This window comes from Colias eurytheme, chromosome 27 (assembly GCF_061535395.1).
Source record: "Colias eurytheme isolate Ceu_HAF_F1 chromosome 27, ilColEury1 Martin Lab GWU primary, whole genome shotgun sequence".
Classification (NCBI taxonomy): domain Eukaryota; kingdom Metazoa; phylum Arthropoda; class Insecta; order Lepidoptera; family Pieridae; genus Colias; species Colias eurytheme.
In genome coordinates, this window is record NC_143006.1 from 5,450,062 (window position 1) to 5,471,601 (window position 21,540).

The 21,540-nt window shown below is 34.9% G+C and overlaps 2 protein-coding genes across 3 annotated transcripts in view; both read left to right on the forward strand.

The window, feature by feature from the left end:
• The window catches only part of LOC149896914 (uncharacterized), a 43,274-nt gene that overhangs the window by 4,946 nt on the left and 16,788 nt on the right, over positions 1-21,540 (forward strand). The window contains exon 1 of one of the 2 annotated variants that reach the window (XM_090117116.1): positions 17,994-18,151. The exons of the other annotated variant lie outside the window; for it this stretch is intronic. Coding sequence (XP_089973242.1) covers positions 18,148-18,151 — 4 coding nt within the window. The 5' untranslated portion in view covers positions 17,994-18,147. Of the gene's footprint in view, positions 1-17,993; positions 18,152-21,540 lie in introns of those variants that run through there. 2 annotated transcript variants of the gene reach the window in all.
• Positions 13,529-16,601, forward strand: LOC149896915 (uncharacterized). Its single transcript, XM_090117330.1, has one exon. It carries the CDS (start codon positions 13,534-13,536, stop codon positions 15,706-15,708), a length of 2,175 nt encoding a protein of 724 aa, XP_089973456.1. The 5' UTR covers positions 13,529-13,533; the 3' UTR covers positions 15,709-16,601.

Below are 21,540 nucleotides of genomic sequence, written 5' to 3' on the forward strand. Positions count from 1 at the left end.
GCATTACTCCGCTCCTGTTGGTCTTAGCATGATGATATATTATAGCCTATATTACTCGTGGATAATGTAGCTTTCGAATGGTGAAAGAATTTTTAAAATCGGTCCAGTAGTTTATGAGCCTATTCATTACAATCAAACAAACAAACAAAGTTTTCCTCTTTATAATATTAGTGTAGATTAAGTAAGTATGTATAATTAAAGACCATTCAATTATATTATCGATCCAGCTAATACTTCAGTAAAATAACATCGAATCTACCCTCAATTTTCATAATGTGATGAGAATGAAGTATGTATCTATGTTTTTAGTATGTTTTTATTTTCAGTACATACGTACGTATTACCTGTGTCAGTCCCCTGCCAATCAGGATTATTCATATAAAATTTACAAATCAATCAATAAAATCAATGGATAGGTAATAAATAATAATTAATTTATCCCCCTTAAAAAAGAAAGTGTTAGATATGTTAGATTGTTTTTATTTATCAGTTAAGTTTAGTTCCTTTTTTGGTTTTATACATTTTTTACGTGTAGTATTGAGCAATATATTTTTTTTCATGGTCTAAAAACTTGATCCTTCGCTTATTACTTGGCTTATGAATTTTATAAAAATAGTAAATTAGACTACCTATGTAGTAAAACTAACATTTTTAATATTAATTACAATACCAAGTATTTATTATTATTTATTTTATATATCACTATCACTACATAGTATAAAACAAAGTCGCTTTCCCTGTCCCTATGTCCCTATGTCCCTATGTCCCTTTGTACGCTTAAATCTTTGAAACTACGCAACGGATTTTGATACGGTTTTTTTTAATAGATAGAGTGATTCAAGAGGAAGGTTTATATTTATAATAACATCCATTAAATAGTGGAGAAGTACTGTTATTTTTGAGGTTTCTAATGTGAGGTCGTAAAAAATTACATTTTTTCCGCTTACATTGCAAACGCAGGCTAAACCCTACGAGTTTTATCAAAATAATGTACTAAGTATTATACATATTGAAAAGGTCTACAGAAAAGTCCGCGATAGTATATTATGTCTATCTCTTATGGATAACCCACAATAACTTTTTTTGTCATTTACTTTTTACGACAAATAATGGCTAATTTTCGATGCGATTTTAAAAAATACAGCATTAATCCTTAAGCAATTAAATACCTTGAATGCATTGTTCATTTAATATAGATCTATATGGCCTTTTACACCGTATGATTTAAGTAAATATTTTCGAAGATACTTATTACAGATTTAAAAATAATTTGGAAAATCCAAAAGTGCACGCCTCATAATTTTTTTTTAATAAATATTTATTAATTATTATTTTTGTTTATTTAATAACAATTAAACCACATCGAATCAGACCCTGAAAAATGAAAGGGTTCTATTCCTGAGCATACTCAAGCGTAAGAGAAAAAAAAAGACTCGATTAGTAAAGTATTTCGGTCGCTATCGTGTTAACAAGAAAAAGGATCCGCACATACAGACACACGGACGTCCAAGACAGAACTTTTTTAAACTGTTTTTTAACTAGTTTAAATAACAAAAATGACATCAAAAATATCATGAACGTTAAAAATAGTGTTTTTTCTTAATATGTGTGTGTATGTATTATCTTACAAGTGCAATGTATGATACATAAAGACATTTTAAGTTTGAAAAATCAGATGTTTTGCGCGAAGTGACAGTAGTACCCACCTCAACGCTTCGCTTATGAGGCGTGCAATTGCGGGACGTAGCGTTTGCGGCGGTACCGGCCGACCGCGGCCCGGCTTTCTATCTATTACCGTGCGAAGCCGGAGCGGGCCGCTATGTTTATAATTTTTATATACAACGTTCACAGTTTTTCTGTAGTGTTTTTAGTATCAGCATTGCACCCGTGCGAAGCCGGGGCGGGTCGCTAGTTTAACATAATAGAAAAAAAGTCTGAATTTAGAATTTAGTGAATTAAATTGACGGTTATTTTCCACTCAGTAATAAACAAACAAAAATATTTTAATTTGTATTTTTTTTTTCATACTTGTTATTTTTCTCCAATAAGTATATTATTCTGTGAAAATAATTAATATTTGCTTTTGAGTGTGAATAATATTAAAAAAACGATTTGATATACATTGGTTAAATTTTAATCGTACTTTTATATCCGCACTTCGCAGACTTGTATTTTATTATGCTGGTATGTTATTAATCATTCATATTTCATATTTAATAAAATATTATATTTAATAATGCAAATGTAACAAAAACAAAGAAATCATATTAATTAACGAGATCAATGGAACAAATAAAACTGGTTCATTATTGCATAATATTTTAAAATGTATTGTTTTGTATTTTATGAAAATATTGATACATAAGTATAGTACTATAAATACCCTATATTATGTATTTATATTTATTATTTAACAAACAAATTAATAATTAAAAAAAATATTTTGTTATTGTCATCTCATTCTCAATATCATGCCTACACAAAATAGTATTCAACAAAAAATATTCTCGAAAAACATCACGGTATCAACCTAATTAAGGTAAAAAGCCTGTTTTAACACTATTATAGGTATCTTATACATTTAATTGTGATTTGTGACTCACAAGTTCTAAGCTTCGTCCAAAAATGAAACGAGAATACAATTTTTCACAGTGACGCAACGTTTAGAAACGACGTTGGAAATATCAAGTAATTCTAATTAGATTACTATATAAATGCTTACTGTATTATTATTCTACTGCAGTATTATATTCTTGTTCACTTTTGCCGCATACTTCGTTCGTAAACGCTTACATATTTATTATTGTTTTTCCACGTGTAACAAAAATATTCCAGAATGTACGAAAAATTCCAAAATTGATTTATCCAACGTTCTATGTTCGAAATTTAATTTTTTCAATCTGTAGAACTGGTTCGAAATTGTTAAAAATTTATAAATCGAACAGTCATACTTCAAGCCGCGTTTAACCATTATAACATTAGACAAAAACAAAACAATTGTCTATACTCCTTAGAAACGTAACATCGTTACAAATGTACCTATATATTCATATCAATATGAGCTCTTGACAAAAAAAACTTCAACATAATAATTATGTAATATCGTGTCAATACGCTTTGTACTCAACGTGGATACAAAATTATGATAAACATACATTGCTGGTTTTGTATATGTGAAGTAGCCGCGCTCTCTAGTTGGCGTAGTAATGTATTAACACAAAGGAGTCGTGTCGTGAATTATTTGTGAGAATGCATTGGTATATGCGGTATTCGTGACTCAATCGACGCAAGGGGCCGCACCAGCCCGAAGCAGTTCTGCGATATCATATTTACGACTAAATAAAGCGGTCGAATATCCATTGCGTATTTGTTCTATGTGATATTTGAACAATATCATATTGAAACTGCAATGTACGTTGTATTAACGAACATTGTCGTTATAGTATAATTTATTTAAAAGATACGTAATCTTGCTGTAGATTTTGGAATCGGTTTTGATATTATTCTATCGTATTCGTAGATGGGTGTACTATGTCCTATGGTTTAACCTTGTTTGTTCATACAATATATTATATAATTAAATAGTCATGTAATTTAAATTGATAAGCAACTAGTCGTGATATAAAATTTGTAGTTTTATTTTTACAAAAATATTTGTTTATTTTAGGCTAAGTACGTATAAATTATTTTAATATAATTATTATTTGTTGAATAGGTCAATTTACAAAGCAAATTATTATTGCGTGCGAAACTTGCTAGTTTGCGCTGAACAAGATGGCGGCAGCGTAGTTCGCGCGTTTTTTTTATTTATAATTTTAATATGTACAGTTTTAAATAACCTTTGATAGTCATAATGGATGCAAAATGTTTTTATTTTTTATAATTTATCTAACCTCTTTGCTCTTTGTTATAAATAAGGTTAGGGAAATAAGATTTCTCACTGTTTTAATATTGTTAGGATGTTGGTTATTTTTTACATAACTACTGCAACGAATTGTTTGCGGGTGATAGTTTATGTGATTAGATATTTTAATTAAAATTACTTTTCTAAAGAAGCTTAAAAATAATTAATATCTACATTTCTAGGCTAAAATTATCTATTTATAGTGGAAATATTAAAATATTATTACTTATTAACATTATATGTATAATTTAATTTAGAATAAAACATTTATAACTATTGATCTTTAGAAAATTTATTATTTCTGAGTAACTGGACAAAATTTTATTTTTATAATTAGTCATTAAAATAAATAATTTCAATAAAATAAAATCTAAATCACTGCAACGAACGTTATGGCAATACAGATGTGAATAAACCGGCCAAGTGCGAGTCCGTCTCGCACACGGTTCAGAAATTTCAAGGTTTTTACTTTTTAGACGGATAGTATTTAAAAAAGGTTAGATTGAAAAATGATTGGCGTAAAAGCTAAAGTCTAGTTATATGGTATACTAGTGGTCCGCCCCGGCTTCGCCCGTGGTACATATTTCGCAATAAAAGGTAGCCTATGTCTATTCTCGGGTATCAAAATATCTCCATACCAAATTTCATGCAAATTGGTTCAGTAGTTTAGGCGTGATTGAGTAACAGACAGACAGAGTTACTTTCGCATTTATAATATTAGTAAGGATGTATCATTTTTATAGACTAAATAATTATTAAAAGTCTTCTTAATAATATCAGTAAGTAATTCTTCCTTCCAAGTACAGTGGTAATATGCATTTGCATTGACCCGAGTTCGATTCCCGGTGGAGACTAATATAGCATTTGGGCTCTGGCTCAGGGAGCAAGATAATCCCTTTGACCTTTAAGAGAAATGAAGGCCAAGAGCGACAAAAGAAAGGTTGAAAGAAAGAAAGATATATACAGACTAGCGGTCCGCCCCGGCTTCGCCCGTGGTACATATGAAAAATAATTTGGAAAATCCAAAAGTGCACGCCTCATAATTTTTTTAAATAAATATTTATTAATTATTATTTTTGTTTATTTAATAACAATTAAACCACATCGAATCAGACCCTGAAAAATGAAAGGGTTCTATTCCTGAGCATACTCAAGCGTAAGAGAAAAAAAAAGACTCGATTAGTAAAGTATTTCGGTCGCTATCGTGTTAACAAGAAAAGGGATCCGCACATACAGACACACGGACGTCCAAGACAGAACTTTTTTAAACTGTTTTTTAACTAGTTTAAATAACAAAAATGACATCAAAAATATCATGAACGTTAAAAATAGTGTTTTTTCTTAATATGTGTGTGTATGTATTATCTTACAAGTGCAATGTATGATACATAAAGACATTTTAAGTTTGAAAAATCAGATGTTTTGCGCGAAGTGACAGTAGTACCCACCTCAACGCTTCGCTTATGAGGCGTGCAATAGATGTTGGCCGATTCTCAGACTTACCCGATATGCACAGAAAATTTCATGAGTATCGGTCCACCCGTTTCGGAGGAGTATGCAGACTAACATTGTTACACGAGAATTTTATATATATAAGAGAATTTTAATAATATAATACTAATATAACTATGTAGATGTATTTGAAAATTACAAGGTCGCGTCATGGAAATACCGTCACGTCATGGAGTAAGGAGACGATTTTGGTATCCTTGAATCTTGCCAAAGTCTTTTCACTTCTGACACTTGTGCTCGGCACACGCGCTCTTTTTTTCCCAAGCGAACCCGGGGCCAGTGACTAAGTGTATAGATAAATTATGTAGTTTAATTATTTTTACACATTATTAATTTTACACCATACACTGCTTTACATGGTAATACGAGATTGTATTCCTCTCGCTCTAATAGCGTACGAGTGAAAGAGACGTCAGACGACAATAGGTTTCTTTTTCTACTGACGCGGCGCGTTCCGAATTTCTGGCAAAAGTACAGGTACTTACTACTTAAGTACTTAGTTTATAAAATTTATAAAATCCTATTATAATTTAAATTATATTTAAAACACTTGCATTTTATATTTATCCTGCCTGGAAGAGATCGCTGCTTTAGCGATAAGGCCGCCTTTTTGTACGTGTTTGTTTGTATGTGTTTTTTTTTTGTTGTTTCCTTGTTTTTGGTCCAAATAAAGTATTTTCATTCATTCATTCATTTATCTATATAGAATTCAAATTTCAAAATAGATCCTAACTGATATTATTAATTATTATCGATGCAAAAGTAGCCGACTGTCTGTCTCTTCTTGATGCCGAAACCTATGAACCGATTGGTATGAGTACACACGAGTCACGACACAGATAGTTTTCGAATGAAAATGAAATGAAAATGAAATGAAAATGAAATGAAAATGATATGAAAATGACATGAAAATGAAATGAAAATGAAATGAAATGAAAATGAAATGAAAATGAAATGAAAATGGAATGAAATGAAAATGAAATGGAAATTTAATGAAAATGCAAATTTTATCCATACGTTTGGACTTAAATAATTAGGTTGCTAGTTTACTACTAGTTTTATGTAAGCGAAGCCGCGGGCTAGTTCTAGTCTACCTGATTCAGATGAAAGTACGTGAACCATAGAGCTTAGATGCGTTGCGATCGCAGCTATCCTGTATTCATTATAGCAAAACCTTTTTATTGATCTGTATCAAGTTCCCTGTAATTACTAATTTTGTAAATAGAGACTATTGAGATAAAACACTAACAGTAAAAGAAACTAAATTTGTGTAACTGCATAGTGATGTACATCATCATCATCATCATCATTTAATTATTTATTTATACTTTATTGCTCTGAAAAAATTACACATTGAGACTTAATCTAAGATACATTGTAACAAACGGCGGCCTTATCGCTAAATAGAGATTTCTTCCAGACAACCGGTTGCGCAGAGAGAAATTAAGTAAATCATCATCATCATCAGTCCATATACGTTCCAACTGCTGGGACACGGGCCTCGACCTCCTATGATGCTAGAAAGGGCTGCATTAATAATGATGAATTTCTTAAAATAGATAGATTAAGAATTTATGACTAGCAAAAATCGTATTATCACTTTTTTATTAAACTAGCGGACCGCCCCGGCTTCGCCCGTGGTACATATTTACGTTTTCTCTACATAAAAACCATCCTCGTACTTCAAGGAATATAATAAAAAAAGAATTATCGAAATCGGTTCAGCCGTTCTCGAGTTATGCGCTTACCAACACATTTTGCAATTCATTTTTATATATAAGCATTGCACGCCTCATAAGCGAAGCGTTGAGGTGGGTACTACTGTCACTTCGCGCAAAACATCTGATTTTTCAAACTTAAAATGTCTTTATGTATCATACATTGCACTTGTAAGATAATACATACACACACATATTAAGAAAAAACACTATTTTTAACGTTCATGATATTTTTGATGTCATTTTTGTTATTTAAACTAGTTAAAAAACAGTTTAAAAAAGTTCTGTCTTGGACGTCCGTGTGTCTGTATGTGCGGATCCTTTTTCTTGTTAACACGATAGCGACCGAAATACTTTACTAATCGAGTCTTTTTTTTTCTCTTACGCTTGAGTATGCTCAGGAATAGAACCCTTTCATTTTTCAGGGTCTGATTCGATGAGGTTTAATTGTTATTAAATAAACAAAAATAATAATTAATAAATAATTATTAAAAAAAGATTATGAGGCGTGCACTTTTGGATTTTCCAAATTATTTTTTTCTCTTACGCTTGAGTATGCGCAGGAATTTTTCAGGGTCTGATTCGATGTGGTTTAATTGTTATTAAATAAACAAAAATAATAATTAATAAATAATTATTAAAAAAAGATTATGAGGCGTGCACTTTTGGATTTTCCAAATTATTTTCAACTTGCACTTGTTAAATCATTACTTAAGCAATACTCAGATTTGAGTTCGAACTCAGTGACAGATAACGCTCCGTTAATTATGTTCATTAGTGATTAGTTAAGTAAGTATTAATTAGGTTTAAATTAATTAACCTCTCCAAGTGCGGTTAAATATTATGTCTTTATTGACTTCCTTTTCGTAAAAAGAATAGCTTTCTTTAAATATATATGTATATATTTAAAAAAAATGTAAAAATGTAAAATGCTAGTACTACATACCTAGTTTAAAACAAAGTTGCTATGGCTGTCTGTCCGTCCCTATGTAAGCTAAATCTTAAAAAATATGCAACGGATTTTGATGTGTTGTTCTTAATAGATAGACTTATTTTCGAGGAATGTTTTAGTACATAATTTATTAGTGGTAACGCCAATATAATTAAAATAGTAAATGTAGAAATTAAACGTTTATTATTTGTGGTGTGTTCCTTCATCCTTCCCTACATACGAGCACAACCAATCACCGCGTGGTCACTAACCACGTGACACGTCCAATAAGACGTGAACGCGACGTGCGTGTCGCTGGAGACAGTCGAGTTCGCTCCGTTCCTTCGCGAGGTTCGGGACTCAACCACCGCCGGAGAGCTTCCACGAGGCTCTCTAGATCATCAGGCATTGTGCCCTTGTAATATCACCGGGGTATCCCGTGCCCCGGCCCTTGGTCGCGCTCACCGCCGCGTGTGTGTTTGTGTGGAGTGTGGGACTGGACGCCGTTCTTGCCCGCCGCGAGCTGGAGGACCCTGACCGCGTGGCGGCGCGGCGCGTGTGTTCTGGACGCTACTCCCTCCGACGAGGTACGTGCCGTGTGTATCCTGTCTATCCCTCTTTGCTAACACCACGTAGATCTAAATACAGTCCACTTTCATATCGAGAAATATATTTACGTATATTTTTATATTGGCGCGACCATTGAGTGGTACCTTCGACCCGGATAGTAACCATAGAGTGGTCACTTCGAGCAGGATAATACCTGATGATTCCACCGCCCTTATTAGGATACTCATTGTGTAGGACCTAATAAGCGATTAAGTAGTAGTATCTTCAATGCGAAATACTATTTAATATACCGCATATAATAGAACGACAATGCGTCTTCTACTATTCATATAAAATATATTTTAAACCCGCCCTTATTAGGATACTCATTGTAGGCCCTAATAAGCGATTTAATAGTACATTCATTGTGAAATAACTATAATATACCGCATAGATCGACATTGCGTCATCTATTATTTTTTGCTTAAAATATATTTTATTCCGCCCGTAACATTAAGTTACGCGTATATTATTATTAAAATAGTTGGTAAAACTGTACATTATAGGGCGTGGAATTTGGGGGTAGTGGGGGGTGGAGAGAGGGGGGGTGGGTACTAGGAACTTCCCCTGTAAAGGGGGGGGCGCGAAAATTAATAGTTTTCGAGATATTTACAAATTAAGTTTTGGTCCGCCTAAAGCAAAGGGGGCGCAAAGTAAGGACTTAGAAAATTTTTGATCTAAAGTGAAAATTGTATAGGAATCATAAAATACATAATTTTTATTCAAAACGCTAAAATAAGCATGTTTCGACGGAGCCCCGCTTCGCGGGGCTCCTATTTCTGTGTAGTTTTTTTTTTAAAGAAACCTAACCTAACCTAACCTAACGGCTAACCTAACCTAAACTAGATTTTTTTTTGCGCGTCGACGGAGCCCCGCTTCGCGGGGCTCCTATTTCTGTGTAGTTTTTTTTTTTAAGAAACCTAACCTAACCTAACTTGATTTTTTTTGCGCGTCGACGGAGCCCCGCTTCGCGGGGCTCCTATTTCTGTGTAGTTTTTTTTTTAAGAAACCTAACCTAACCTAACCTAACCTAAAGGCTAACCTAACCTAAACCTAACCTAACGAATTGAGGGTGAATATCTCCGCCATTTTTGATTTTAGAGAAAAGTTGTTCCTATAAAACATGCTTATATTAGCGTTATCTTTACGATAAAACAATAATAAATAGGTGTTAAAATGACACCAACTCCATCAAAAGTCCTGCGCCCCCTTTGCTTTAGTCCAACCCAACTAGCTTTAGTGTTAAAAGGTTATCTAGTAATCCGAATAATCGGACGATTAAATTATTTTATTCATCCGGTAATCGGACGACTAATTTATTTTATTCATCCGTTTAGCGGACTACTAGACACTTCGATTAATATTTTTGTTAAATTATAAATTGCGAATATTAATAATTTTATTTTATTTAATCTATTTTACAAAAACTATACTTAATAATAATTATTTTTAATGTTGTTGTTAAAAAATATACAAATTTCATAAATAAAATTTAAATTATAATTTTTTTTTTTTTGTTAGATAGAAATGTTTTACCTGAAATGAAACGCGTTTGACAATCGCTGTAGGTCAATTTGACACTGTCATAACAGTAAGTTCGCATTTCAAAGATAAAATGGAGTAAAATTTTCCGATTTTCAAAAATTCGTGACTCAAAAACAAAAAGTTTTCGCGCTGTGAAATTTCAGATTTAGGTTCCATAGGACAATAGCTAACCACAAAAAAAATTACGACTCTCAACTCCACGCCCTATAATGTACAGTTTAGCCAAATAGTTAATTAAAACTATATTCATATCGTTTATCCGCAGTTATAACGCTAAAATCATTATAAATCGAACATATTTCATCATATTTATTTATCCGCTACCCGCGCTCGAAATTTATAACGTTATCTAGGTCATTCCGCGAGCCGCTGTTATAATCCGACCATATTGAAAATTCATACTCGGTTCATATTACGCTTGCGTCGCTGACCTACTTTATTTAGTCGTATTACTTGTTATTGTAACTTGTATTGTAACATTCTCTGTTTGAATATATACTTTTGTTATTAAAAATGCCGCCTAAGAAAATGACTAAGTTACCTGATAGTGACGCTTCGGATGTTAATGATTCGGAAGATATAAATGATTCGCAGCTATCCATGTTATTAGCTAAACGCGAAGTTATATTCGAAATGGTGCAACAAATGTATGATTTGTCTTTAAACGTTCATAACAACGCCTCGCTTATGGAAAGTTTCCTTGACGAGTCCGCGCAGATAGAATCATTACGTGAAAGATTTGAAAAGTGTTTAGACGAATACAATACTCGCTTATTATTATTAACACCTACCGCGAAACCTGATTATAAAAGCCTCGTTGCATTCGAGTCTTTATATAGCAGAGTTATAAGAATTAAATCGCAATATTCGCAACCAAGTCCGTCACACGGAGATATTAATAATTTGCATAAAAATAGGCCTAAATTGCCGCCTATCGAGTTGGTACCATTTTCGGGTGATATTCGCTCATTTCCGCTGTTTCTTTCGAATTTTGAATCAGTTGTTCATAACAATCCCGGCCTTACAGATGCCGAGCGTTTATATTATTTACTAGGTAAATTAACGGGGAAGGCCACAACTGTTATAGCTGGTATAACCCCCTCCGCTGAAAATTATAATTTAATTTTACAAACTTTAAAAAATAAATATGATGATAAACGTATGTTAGTTTCCGCGTATTTAAATCAAATGTTTGATTTTAAACCTTTGCTTTCTCCGTCCGCAACAAACTTTGATTTATTTACTGATAACTTTATTAGCGCAGTGCGCGCCTTACAGAATATAAAGTTAGATAATATTACAGATTTAATGATTGTTCATATCGCGTTGAAGAAGTTAGACTCAGATACTGTTCGCGCTTTCGAGACTAAGTTTGGTAGTGAAATGCCTACTTTTGATAACTTAGTTCAATTTATTCAAACTCGTGCGAAGGTATTAGAACGCATTCATCCTTCCACAAATTCGGGAATAAATAAACCGCCTCGAAAGAATAATTATAACCGCAGTTTAAATAATACTTCTTCCGCACCGCCTAAGACGTATCAGTCTTACGTAACAACCGCTGATTCCGCATATAGTTGTCTTTGTACAAATATAACGCATCAACATTTATTTAAATGTTCAAGTTTTCACAAAATGAGTCCGCAGGAACGTTTGAAATACGTAAAGGATAGAAACGCGTGTATAAATTGTCTCAGTATAAAACATCGAGTTTCTAGTTGTTCGTCTAATTTTAATTGCCGCATTTGTAAATTAAAACATCATACGATGTTACATTTGAAACGCGAATCTTCCATTCCCGCGCCTGCGTCTCACCCCCCGCCGCGCAGCACACCGCCGTTGCCTGCGCCGTCCGCGTCGGGCGAGTGCGTCCGCTCCGACATTGCGCTATGTACCGCTAGCTATACAGCTGATACTGATAACGCATTTCAATGCAACGCGCCCGCGAATAAACAATGTACTATTTTATTATCAACCGCTGAAGTCGTATCTTATAATTGTAAAGGCGAACGGCTTGTTATTCGCGCGCTTTTAGATTCCGCTTCGCAAAGTCACTTCATTACGAATGAATGTTGTGAACGTTTAGGTATTAAACCGCAGAAAACCGAACGTACTATTATTAAGGGGTTCGGTGGTTCAGAAAAAATTATAAATAGTAATTCCGTAAATATACAATTTTATTCGCGTCTTGACAACAACATATCTTTTAATATTTCTCCGCTAGTTGTTGATCATGTTATAGACCGGGAGATACTGACACAAAATTTCGAGTCATTTGTAACAGGATGGCGGTTCTACAGGGGTCTTAGTACGCAATGACAAAAAGAAAAACGATGGCGTGAACGCTGGTACCGGCGGCTTAGTCGCGTGGGCGTTAGTCGAACTCGTCGGAAAATAGCGAAAGTCAAACGATTTGTAACAGTATGGCACTTATTTTTCCTGTAAGTTTGAGGATCAACAAATATAAATACAAAATTTCAAAGATCTAAGTGTTGGAAATCCTCACTTATATAAATTAATAATAAATTAAGTTTTCAAGTATAACAGCACTTTTTCCCCCTACTAGAAGTATGGCAAATATAATAATGGTCACATTTTATCAAATACTCTCCAAAAATCCAAATGCAATACTGGTACAAAAAGTTTGGCGAAATCAATTTTTTTTGCAGATTTTCGGCGGTATGGCGACCATTTGGAATCGTCCGAAAAGTATGGCATGGCGATTTTCGTAAATGGCTGCACGACGATAGTTACCTGTGCAAAAGTTAGCCTGGTACAAATGGTTGAATGATTGTTTTATTTAAATCAACACATTCGCGTCGGTATGGCGGGCTGTAAGTCACACCGGAAAAGTATGGCATGACACTACCGCCTACTACTTTTTTATGGGCTATCGGTAAATTCTAAAATTTTTGTGTTACAAATCGTTTGACTTTCGCTATTTTTCCGACGAGTTCGACAAACGCCCACGCGACTAAGACACCGGTACCAGCGTTCACACCATCATTTTTCTTTTTGTCATTGCGTACTAAGACCCCTGTAGAACCGCCATCCTTGTTACAAATGACTCGAAATTTTGTGTCAGTATCTCCCGGTCTATTACGGATTTACTACCTACCGCTGTTATAGACACTTCTGTCTTATCGCATATTTCGCATTTACCGCTCGCAGATGAGAGTTTTGGTACACCAAATAAAATCGATTTATTAATCGGTGCTTCTCTGTTCCCTCATCTGCTTCTCCCCGACGTAGTTCATGCATCTCATGACTCGTCGGCGCCCGCTGCATTGCGCACGGTGTTAGGCTATGTAATAATGGGTTCAGTACCCACCATACCTAACACACATAAACCGCCCTTGACGTGTTGTCACGTTCAAGAGACCGCCGCTATTGACTCGTTAGTCAGGCGTTTCTGGGAGCTCGAGGAGCTTCCTACCGCACCGCCCGTTCAACATCCCGATGATGTTGAATGTGAAGAATATTATAAATTAACTACAACCCGCGATCCCGTGAGTGGTAGATATATTGTTTCGCTTCCATTTAAGGACGATTTCTACACTCTCGGTGACTCATTTAATATTGCCCGCAAGCGTTTCATGTGCCTCGAAAGAAAGCTACAGGCTTCACCTAAATTAAGGTTGGCATATGATGACGTCATAAAAGATTATCTAACGAAAAATTATATTTCACCCGCGCCTCCGTATGATCCGCGTGACCCTACACCTATTTATATTATACCGCATCACGCTGTTCTGCGCGAGGATAAATCGTCGACTAAGCTGCGCATGGTTTTAGATGCTAGCATGCCAACTTCTGGAAGCCAGCGTTCGTTGAATGACCTTCTGCATGTTGGGCCGAATTTACAAGGCAATTTGTTTACAATAATTTTAGGTTTTCGTCTCCACGCGATTGCCATGACCGCCGATTGCCGCCAACAATTTCTGCAGATATTCGTGCGTGAGTTTGATCGTCGTTTTCAATGTTTTTTATATCGTTTCAGCCCGCAGGATCCGCTGCTGCTTTATCAATTTAATCGAGTTTGCTTCGGCATCAAGTCTAGTCCTTATCATGCACTGAACACGGTAAGACAGCTCGTAGAAGATGACGGCGCGAAATATCCGCTCGCGAGTGGCATTGCGTCTTCCTCGTTGTATATGGATGATATCGCCTTCTCTATTCCCACGGAATGTGAAGCAGTTTCCGCGTCGAAGCAGCTCATCGATTTGTTTAAGGGAGCTCAGTGGGATCTTATTAAATGGAATAGTAATAGTAAAAATGTGTTAGATAATCTTCCCGCTTCGCACAAACTTTTACCCTCCGCGGTGGAGTTTGATAAGACCGTGCAACATAAATTACTTGGTCTGCATTGGTCTACTGTTCATAATTGTTTTTATTTTAAAATTACCGCATCCGCCGATGTGATGTGCACTAAGCACTCCATCTTGTCAATTGCCGCCCGCCTGTGGGACATGATGGGCTTCGTTGCTCCCACAGTCGTGTATAACATCCCATCAGATAATTTCTACCATATTTCTGGTATTGAAATTCCCGCTGACGTTCTTTCGCGTGGCATTATGCCACAAAATCTCGTACCGCACCCTCTGTGGTTCCACGGACCCCAGTGGGCTCGTTCGGACCCATCTGAATGGCCTCTTAGGAGTCTCGATGGTGAGTCTATTGCAGACATTCCCGAACGAAAATTATTAGCACACACTGTGTGCCCGCCTATAAAGCATTGCGCTTTATACGATACCGCCCTTCGCGTCTCGTCGCGTCGTGTATTTTATATTTATAGGTTCCTTATATTATTAACCCGCCGCGGTGTTATGATGACCGTAGAGGAACCTAATTTCGCTGAGAATAAAATTATTCCCGCCCTGCAAAATAAATATTTTGCAGAGGAGTATTATAATATACTCTTTTATAAATTTTATTCGCAGGCTCTCAACCGCTTGAGGCCTTTTATTCGCAACAGACTTATCCTCATCGGACGTCTAAGCGATTCCGCCCTGGAATATGCACATAAGCATCCAGTGATATTACCGCGCAATGATCACAAAATTATCATGATCATTGACTATTATCATATTAAATATATGAATACCATAACGCATTTGTTTCGTGTTATTTTAATTACCGCGCTTTTACTAGCATTACCCGCGCCTCGAGTCAAATCTGATCACGTCAGTTTGCTTGATAGGCATTCGCTACTGGACAAGTTAGTTCAGTCGTTTTGGAAACGTTGGAGATTGGAATACTTACACGGTTTGCAGGTTAGGCAGAAATGGAATACGCCTTCCACACCTATTACTCCTGGAACGGTCGTGGTTGTGATAAATTATAATACACCGCCCCTAACCTGGCGTTTAGCCGTCGTAGAGAAAGTACATCCTTCAGAGTACGACGTCGCGCGCGTTTGTACAGTTAGAACCGCTAAGGGAACTTACCTTCGCCCGGTCGTTCGTTTATGTCCGCTTCCAAGACAATAGTTATACCGCATTAGTATATTACCGCAGTTAGTTAAGTTTAATTTTAAGTTTTGCACCGCTTTCGTTTATAATTTCTTAGTTATAATACCGCCGTGACTTTAGGAATTTTTTATACCCCGCTCGCTTTACGCGATCCTAGAGTCATAGAATTTGTTAGTTGTAATACCGCCGTGACTTTAGGAATTTATATACCCCGCTCGCATTACGCGATCCTAGAGTCATAGAATTTGTTAGTTATATTTCCGCCGTGACTTTTAGGATTTTTTATTATCCCGCTCGCATTTTGCGCTCCTAGAGCCATAGAACTTGTTATTTATATTACCGCCGTGGCTCTTAGGACTTTTATCAACCCGCGCGCATTATGCGATCCTAGAGTCATAGTTTTTCGCTGTATCTTATGATTGGTTTTAAATGGTGACCCATTTAGGGCGGGTGGATATGGTAACGCCAATATAATTAAAATAGTAAATGTAGAAATTAAACGTTTATTATTTGTGGTGTGTTCCTTCATCCTTCCCTACATACGAGCACAACCAATCACCGCGTGGTCACTAACCACGTGACACGTCCAATAAGACGTGAACGCGACGTGCGTGTCGCTGGAGACAGTCGAGTTCGCTCCGTTCCTTCGCGAGGTTCGGGACTCAACCACCGCCGGAGAGCTTCCACGAGGCTCTCTAGATCATCAGGCATTGTGCCCTTGTAACACCACCGGGGTATCCCGTGCCCCGGCCCTTGGTCGCGCTCACCGCCGCGTGTGTGTTTGTGTGGAGTGTGGGACTGGACGCCGTTCTTGCCCGCCGCGAGCTGGAGGACCCGGACCGCGTGGCGGCGCGTGTGTTCTGGACGCTACTCCCTCCGACGAGGTACGTGCCGTATGATCCCGTCTATCCCTCTTTACTAACACCACGTAGATCTAAATACAGTCCACTTTCATATCGAGAAATATATTTACGTATATTTTTATATTGGCGCGACCATTGAGTTTTAGACAAACCGGGCAGAACCGGGTCAAGCGGCTAGTATAGGAATATATGCGAACGCAATATTCTAGGAACTATTAAAATAAATTAAATTTCATCCGCTGTATCTTGGTAACGAAATAATTTCTCATTTCACTAATTATATTATATTGGAAACGCGAACGAGCATTGTTTTTTTTAATGAGCCATGTATTAAACATTTTTCTTCTCATACACGCTATTATTAATTTCACTTTTATGTTTTATTTCTCTTTTATATTTATCATATTATTATAGCGATGAAAACGTATTCTTGTCTGGAAGAAATTGCTGTGTATAAATAAGGCCCTTGATACGTCTGTATGTTATTTTGTCTATGGCAAATAAAATATTTTAACGCTTTAATGTGATTCAAAGAATAAAATGAAATTAAATAAGCAGTTTCTTTTATAAAATATATTATGCTTGCCACAAAAGTATGACCTTTTTCTCGAATATATAAGTTATGCAACAGTATAAAACGAACATGAAAAAATTACTAAAATACAAACGGGCAGACTTCTAGAAAATCATAAACCACAATTAAAAACTCGGTAAACTAATTGAATGAAGTTGTAATAACATTTCTTCCAGACCCATTAATATGGATCTATTTATAAGCGGAGTGTATTAAAAATGTCTAGAAATTAATGCGCATCTGTCCTATGCAACGCAAGGGAAGACTGAGTGATCAGTGAAGCCTCTCATTCGCGCGGCAGCCGCGCTCGCTAAAGCGCGGGCATTTTGTAACGCGTCTGTATAATAATCTGTGTTTGAGACAAGTGGCTATGGAAACATGCTATACAGCCAAAATTGTGTTCTATCGAAAGTGTTTTTTTTTAATTGTGTGCCAACTTGATTTTGTTTTTAAATTTGTGGCGTTCTATTTTTAAACAATTTAATTTTTAATAATACATTTTAGCAACTTCTTTTATCAATTATCATATTACTTGAGTGGTATTTATATTACTGCTCGTATTTGACCTCATTATTCGTGCGTTATTTATTTTTCTTTCATTGCAAGTTGGTATTTTAGGACATGTTTTGGCTCGGGCGGAGTTCATTCATTCTTTAATGTAATTTCGAACGCGTCTTACGTTATTATCATTAAATACACATTATTATTATCAATATTACTTCACGATACTGTTATTTAATCTGCATTTCTAAACCGAATTGTTTAAAAATAGAATCCTCAGTGTTGTTTGAAATATAACGTTTGCTAGTGACGTACTAGTGAATAATAGTTTTTATAACTTGCATATTATTCGAAGGATATCTAAATTGTAGTTTTTGGAAAACGAACGCTATTCGAATGTGAACAAAATTGAAATTTGCAGTGGGATTTGTGTGGAAATTTAATAAGATTTTATATTATAATATTTGGACGGTAAATGATTTTCACATAAAAACTTGGAGTTTTTAAGGTCGCCAACAAATGGGTAGGTATTTTATTTTATTTTTTATTTACGTTTCATACATGGCAACTTGCGTGGATACTAGTTATTCTCAAGGACATGCAGAATAATCGAAGGAATTTCAATTATTGATGTTACTAAAATAATTTAACAAAATGGAGTCTTAATTTGAAACGGTTATCATATGTATTGTTTTATTGATTAGTATGTAAGACGCGATGCGGGTTGAGTTTTGGTGGTGTATTTTTTTATTATAATTAGAACATACCTATTTTATATAATTACTTAATTCTTGTGTAACTTATAATAATTGAGTAATTTATATGGTTGTTACTAATTTAAGTAATTTATCACAAGTCATATTACCTACTAAATTGGTAGTATCGAGTACCTAAAGGCTTTGAACAGGTTTTTACTTTTTATTGTTCTTTTCGGTATAGTTACAATGCGGTTATGCTATGGAAATATTTTTTTCTAATACTTAGTCAAAAAAAAATATCGAACGTACCTATTATAAATAAACGAAATCAATTGAGATTTGAGCCATTCTCAGGTGTTGGTAATTGTTTTTTTTTTAATTGAATAGATTCGTTTGTTTCTACATTATTATTTAGGTAAACTGTACATAAATTCAGAATTTTTACGCTTTATAAATAAATATTTAATATTATGTTATGTGTTTATATGTATAATAATATGCGTCCTTCATTTAACTTTTATAAAAGACTAGAGGTCCGCCCCGGCTTCGCCCGTGGTACCTTCATATTTCGCAATAATAAGTAGCCTATGTCCTTTCTCGGGTATCAAAATATCTCCATACCAAATTTCATGCAAATTGGGTCAGTAGTTTAGGCGTGATTGAGTAACAGACAGACAGACAGAGTTACTTTCGCATTTATAATATTAGTATGGATTATATATTTGAAGTAGGCACCTAACCAGTAGGTATATTATGTAGTTTGATCTCTCCTTTGTGATTATGATTATTATGATTATTTTAAGACCAATTTATTATGGTTAGTATTCATAATATTATTGTTGTTTCTTGCTCGTTTAATGAATTACCTAATAATAAATAAATTGAATGGATTAGTAAAATGTTTTGTTTATTTAATCTATTAATGTATTATTGATTGCATACACTTATAATAAGAAGTTAATATAATTGAAAAAGATAAGTACAAAATACAAGTTGCAATGCCTTATGCATTAAGTACCTATTAATTTGAAAAAAAGAAAAAAAAATGACATTTAACATTTGCATTTTTACTCAAACAGATAAAAAAGAATATACCTATAAGTAACAATAGTCAATACTTAAACCAAGAAATTACTTAACGATTTAGTTCTTCAAACTACATAATATTGACTTAAATAATTAGGCTTGTCGATTTACATAAATGTCGTTTATGTGTCTTAACTCTTAAGTCAACGCGTGAGAAATAAGAATAGAACGTAGGGTTCGATTACCGGTGAAGCATCTAACATTCTGTAGATAGTTTCTGTACTGTTGGTAATCTGTTTACTGTGACTATTTTCCGTCGATCACCTTTCAGTGAAGGGGTCGTGTGTATTGTGTGTACATTAATAAATGACAATTTCTACATTTCTTCAATTTGTAAACATATTTTTATGATACCAATATCGTCGCTTTACTCCATGACGTGACGGTATTGCCATGACCTTGAAATGTTAATTTCAACGCGCAAAAAAAAATCTTCCAAAAAGGAAGGTAGATATACAGGGTGTCCCAAAAAGTAGTGATATACTGAAGCTGGGAGGTAGAGGACTTAGAGGGCTATCCGAATCACCCCCATTTATGTTATGCGATTTTTCGTACTTTCGGAGTTATGACGTTTTTTTCAATTTTTCATCTATCGCCGAGTACGATGAGATTTTTATTTATGGTGACGTGAATTATTGCGCTAGATGCTTGATTTTTTTTGTGTGCTAAGCTGAAAGATAGGCCAATTCAGTATGGTAACATTTACTATCGTTAGATCTTCGAATAGAATAAAAAAAAGAATTAAATGCCAAGAAAGATAAAATTACCCAGTATGTTCATAACTTCAAGGGCTCATAAAAAAATAAAATCACATAAAAAAGGTTTTCCATTTGGCTTTTAAAAACTTGCTCTATCGATCAGATAGCTACCCTAAAAATTTCATTTTATTATTCAGAAGGCTTCAATCGAAAAATTGAAATCTAAATGTGGTAAGTGCAAAATTTTTATTAACATGATGATCATTAAAACCAATAAATAGGTGTTTAATTACCAGAATTTTTTTAAAATAGCCCCGCCGTTGCTCAATGCAAGTGCGACATCACCGTAAAAAGTTGTCTTTTAAATGTCTGAATGCTCTTTTATCATTTTTAATGGTTTCTTCTGCTACTATGAATTTCCGGGTTATTTCGTCCAAATTGTGGCAGTCTCTCGTCTTTGTAGTATCCCCACAGAAAAAAATCAATAGGGTTTATGTCCGGAGACCGTGGAGGCCAGGCTAAAGGGCAAAAATACCCTGAAAGATGGATTGGTCGTTGCAGCCTGCGCATGCGCCGGTGACGCCTGCTTTAAAGCCTGGCCTCCACGGTCCCTCGACCTAAACCCCATTGATTTGTTTCAATGGGGATACTAAAAAGACCTCGGCTACTTGAGAGAATGCCACAATTTGGACGTAATAACCCGGAAATTCATAGTATCAGAAGAAACCATTAGAAATGATAAAAGAGTATTTAGACATTAAAAAGACAACTTTTTACGGTGATTTCGCACTTGCATTGAGCAACAGCGGGGCTATTTTAAAAAAATTCTGGTAATTTAACACCTATTTATTGGTTTTAATGATCATCATGTTAATAAAAATTTTGCACTTACCACATTTAGATTTCAATTTTTCGATTGAAGCCTTCTGAATAATAAAATGAAATTTTTAGAGTAGCTACCTGATCGATAGAGCAAGTTTTTAAAAGCCAAATGGAAAACCTTTTTTATGTGATTTTATTTTTTTATGGGCTCTTGAAGTTATGAACATACTGGGTAATTTTATCTTTCTCGGCATTTAATTCTTTTTTTTATTCCATTCGAAGATCTAACGATAGTAAATGTTACCATACTGAATTGGCCTATCTTTCAGCTTAGCACACAAAAAAAAATCAAGCATCTAGCGCAATAATTCACGTCACCATAAATAAAAATCGCATCGTACTCGGCGATAGATGAAAAATTGAAAAAAATGTAATAACTCCGAAAATACGAAAAATCGCATAACACACATGGGGGTGATTCGGATAGCCCTCTTGGTCCTCTACCTCCCAGCTTCCGTTCATCACTACTTTTTGGGACACCCTGTATAGACTAATCAATATAGATGAAAAGAAAATGGATCAGTGTAACAGAAACGCACCTGACCTAA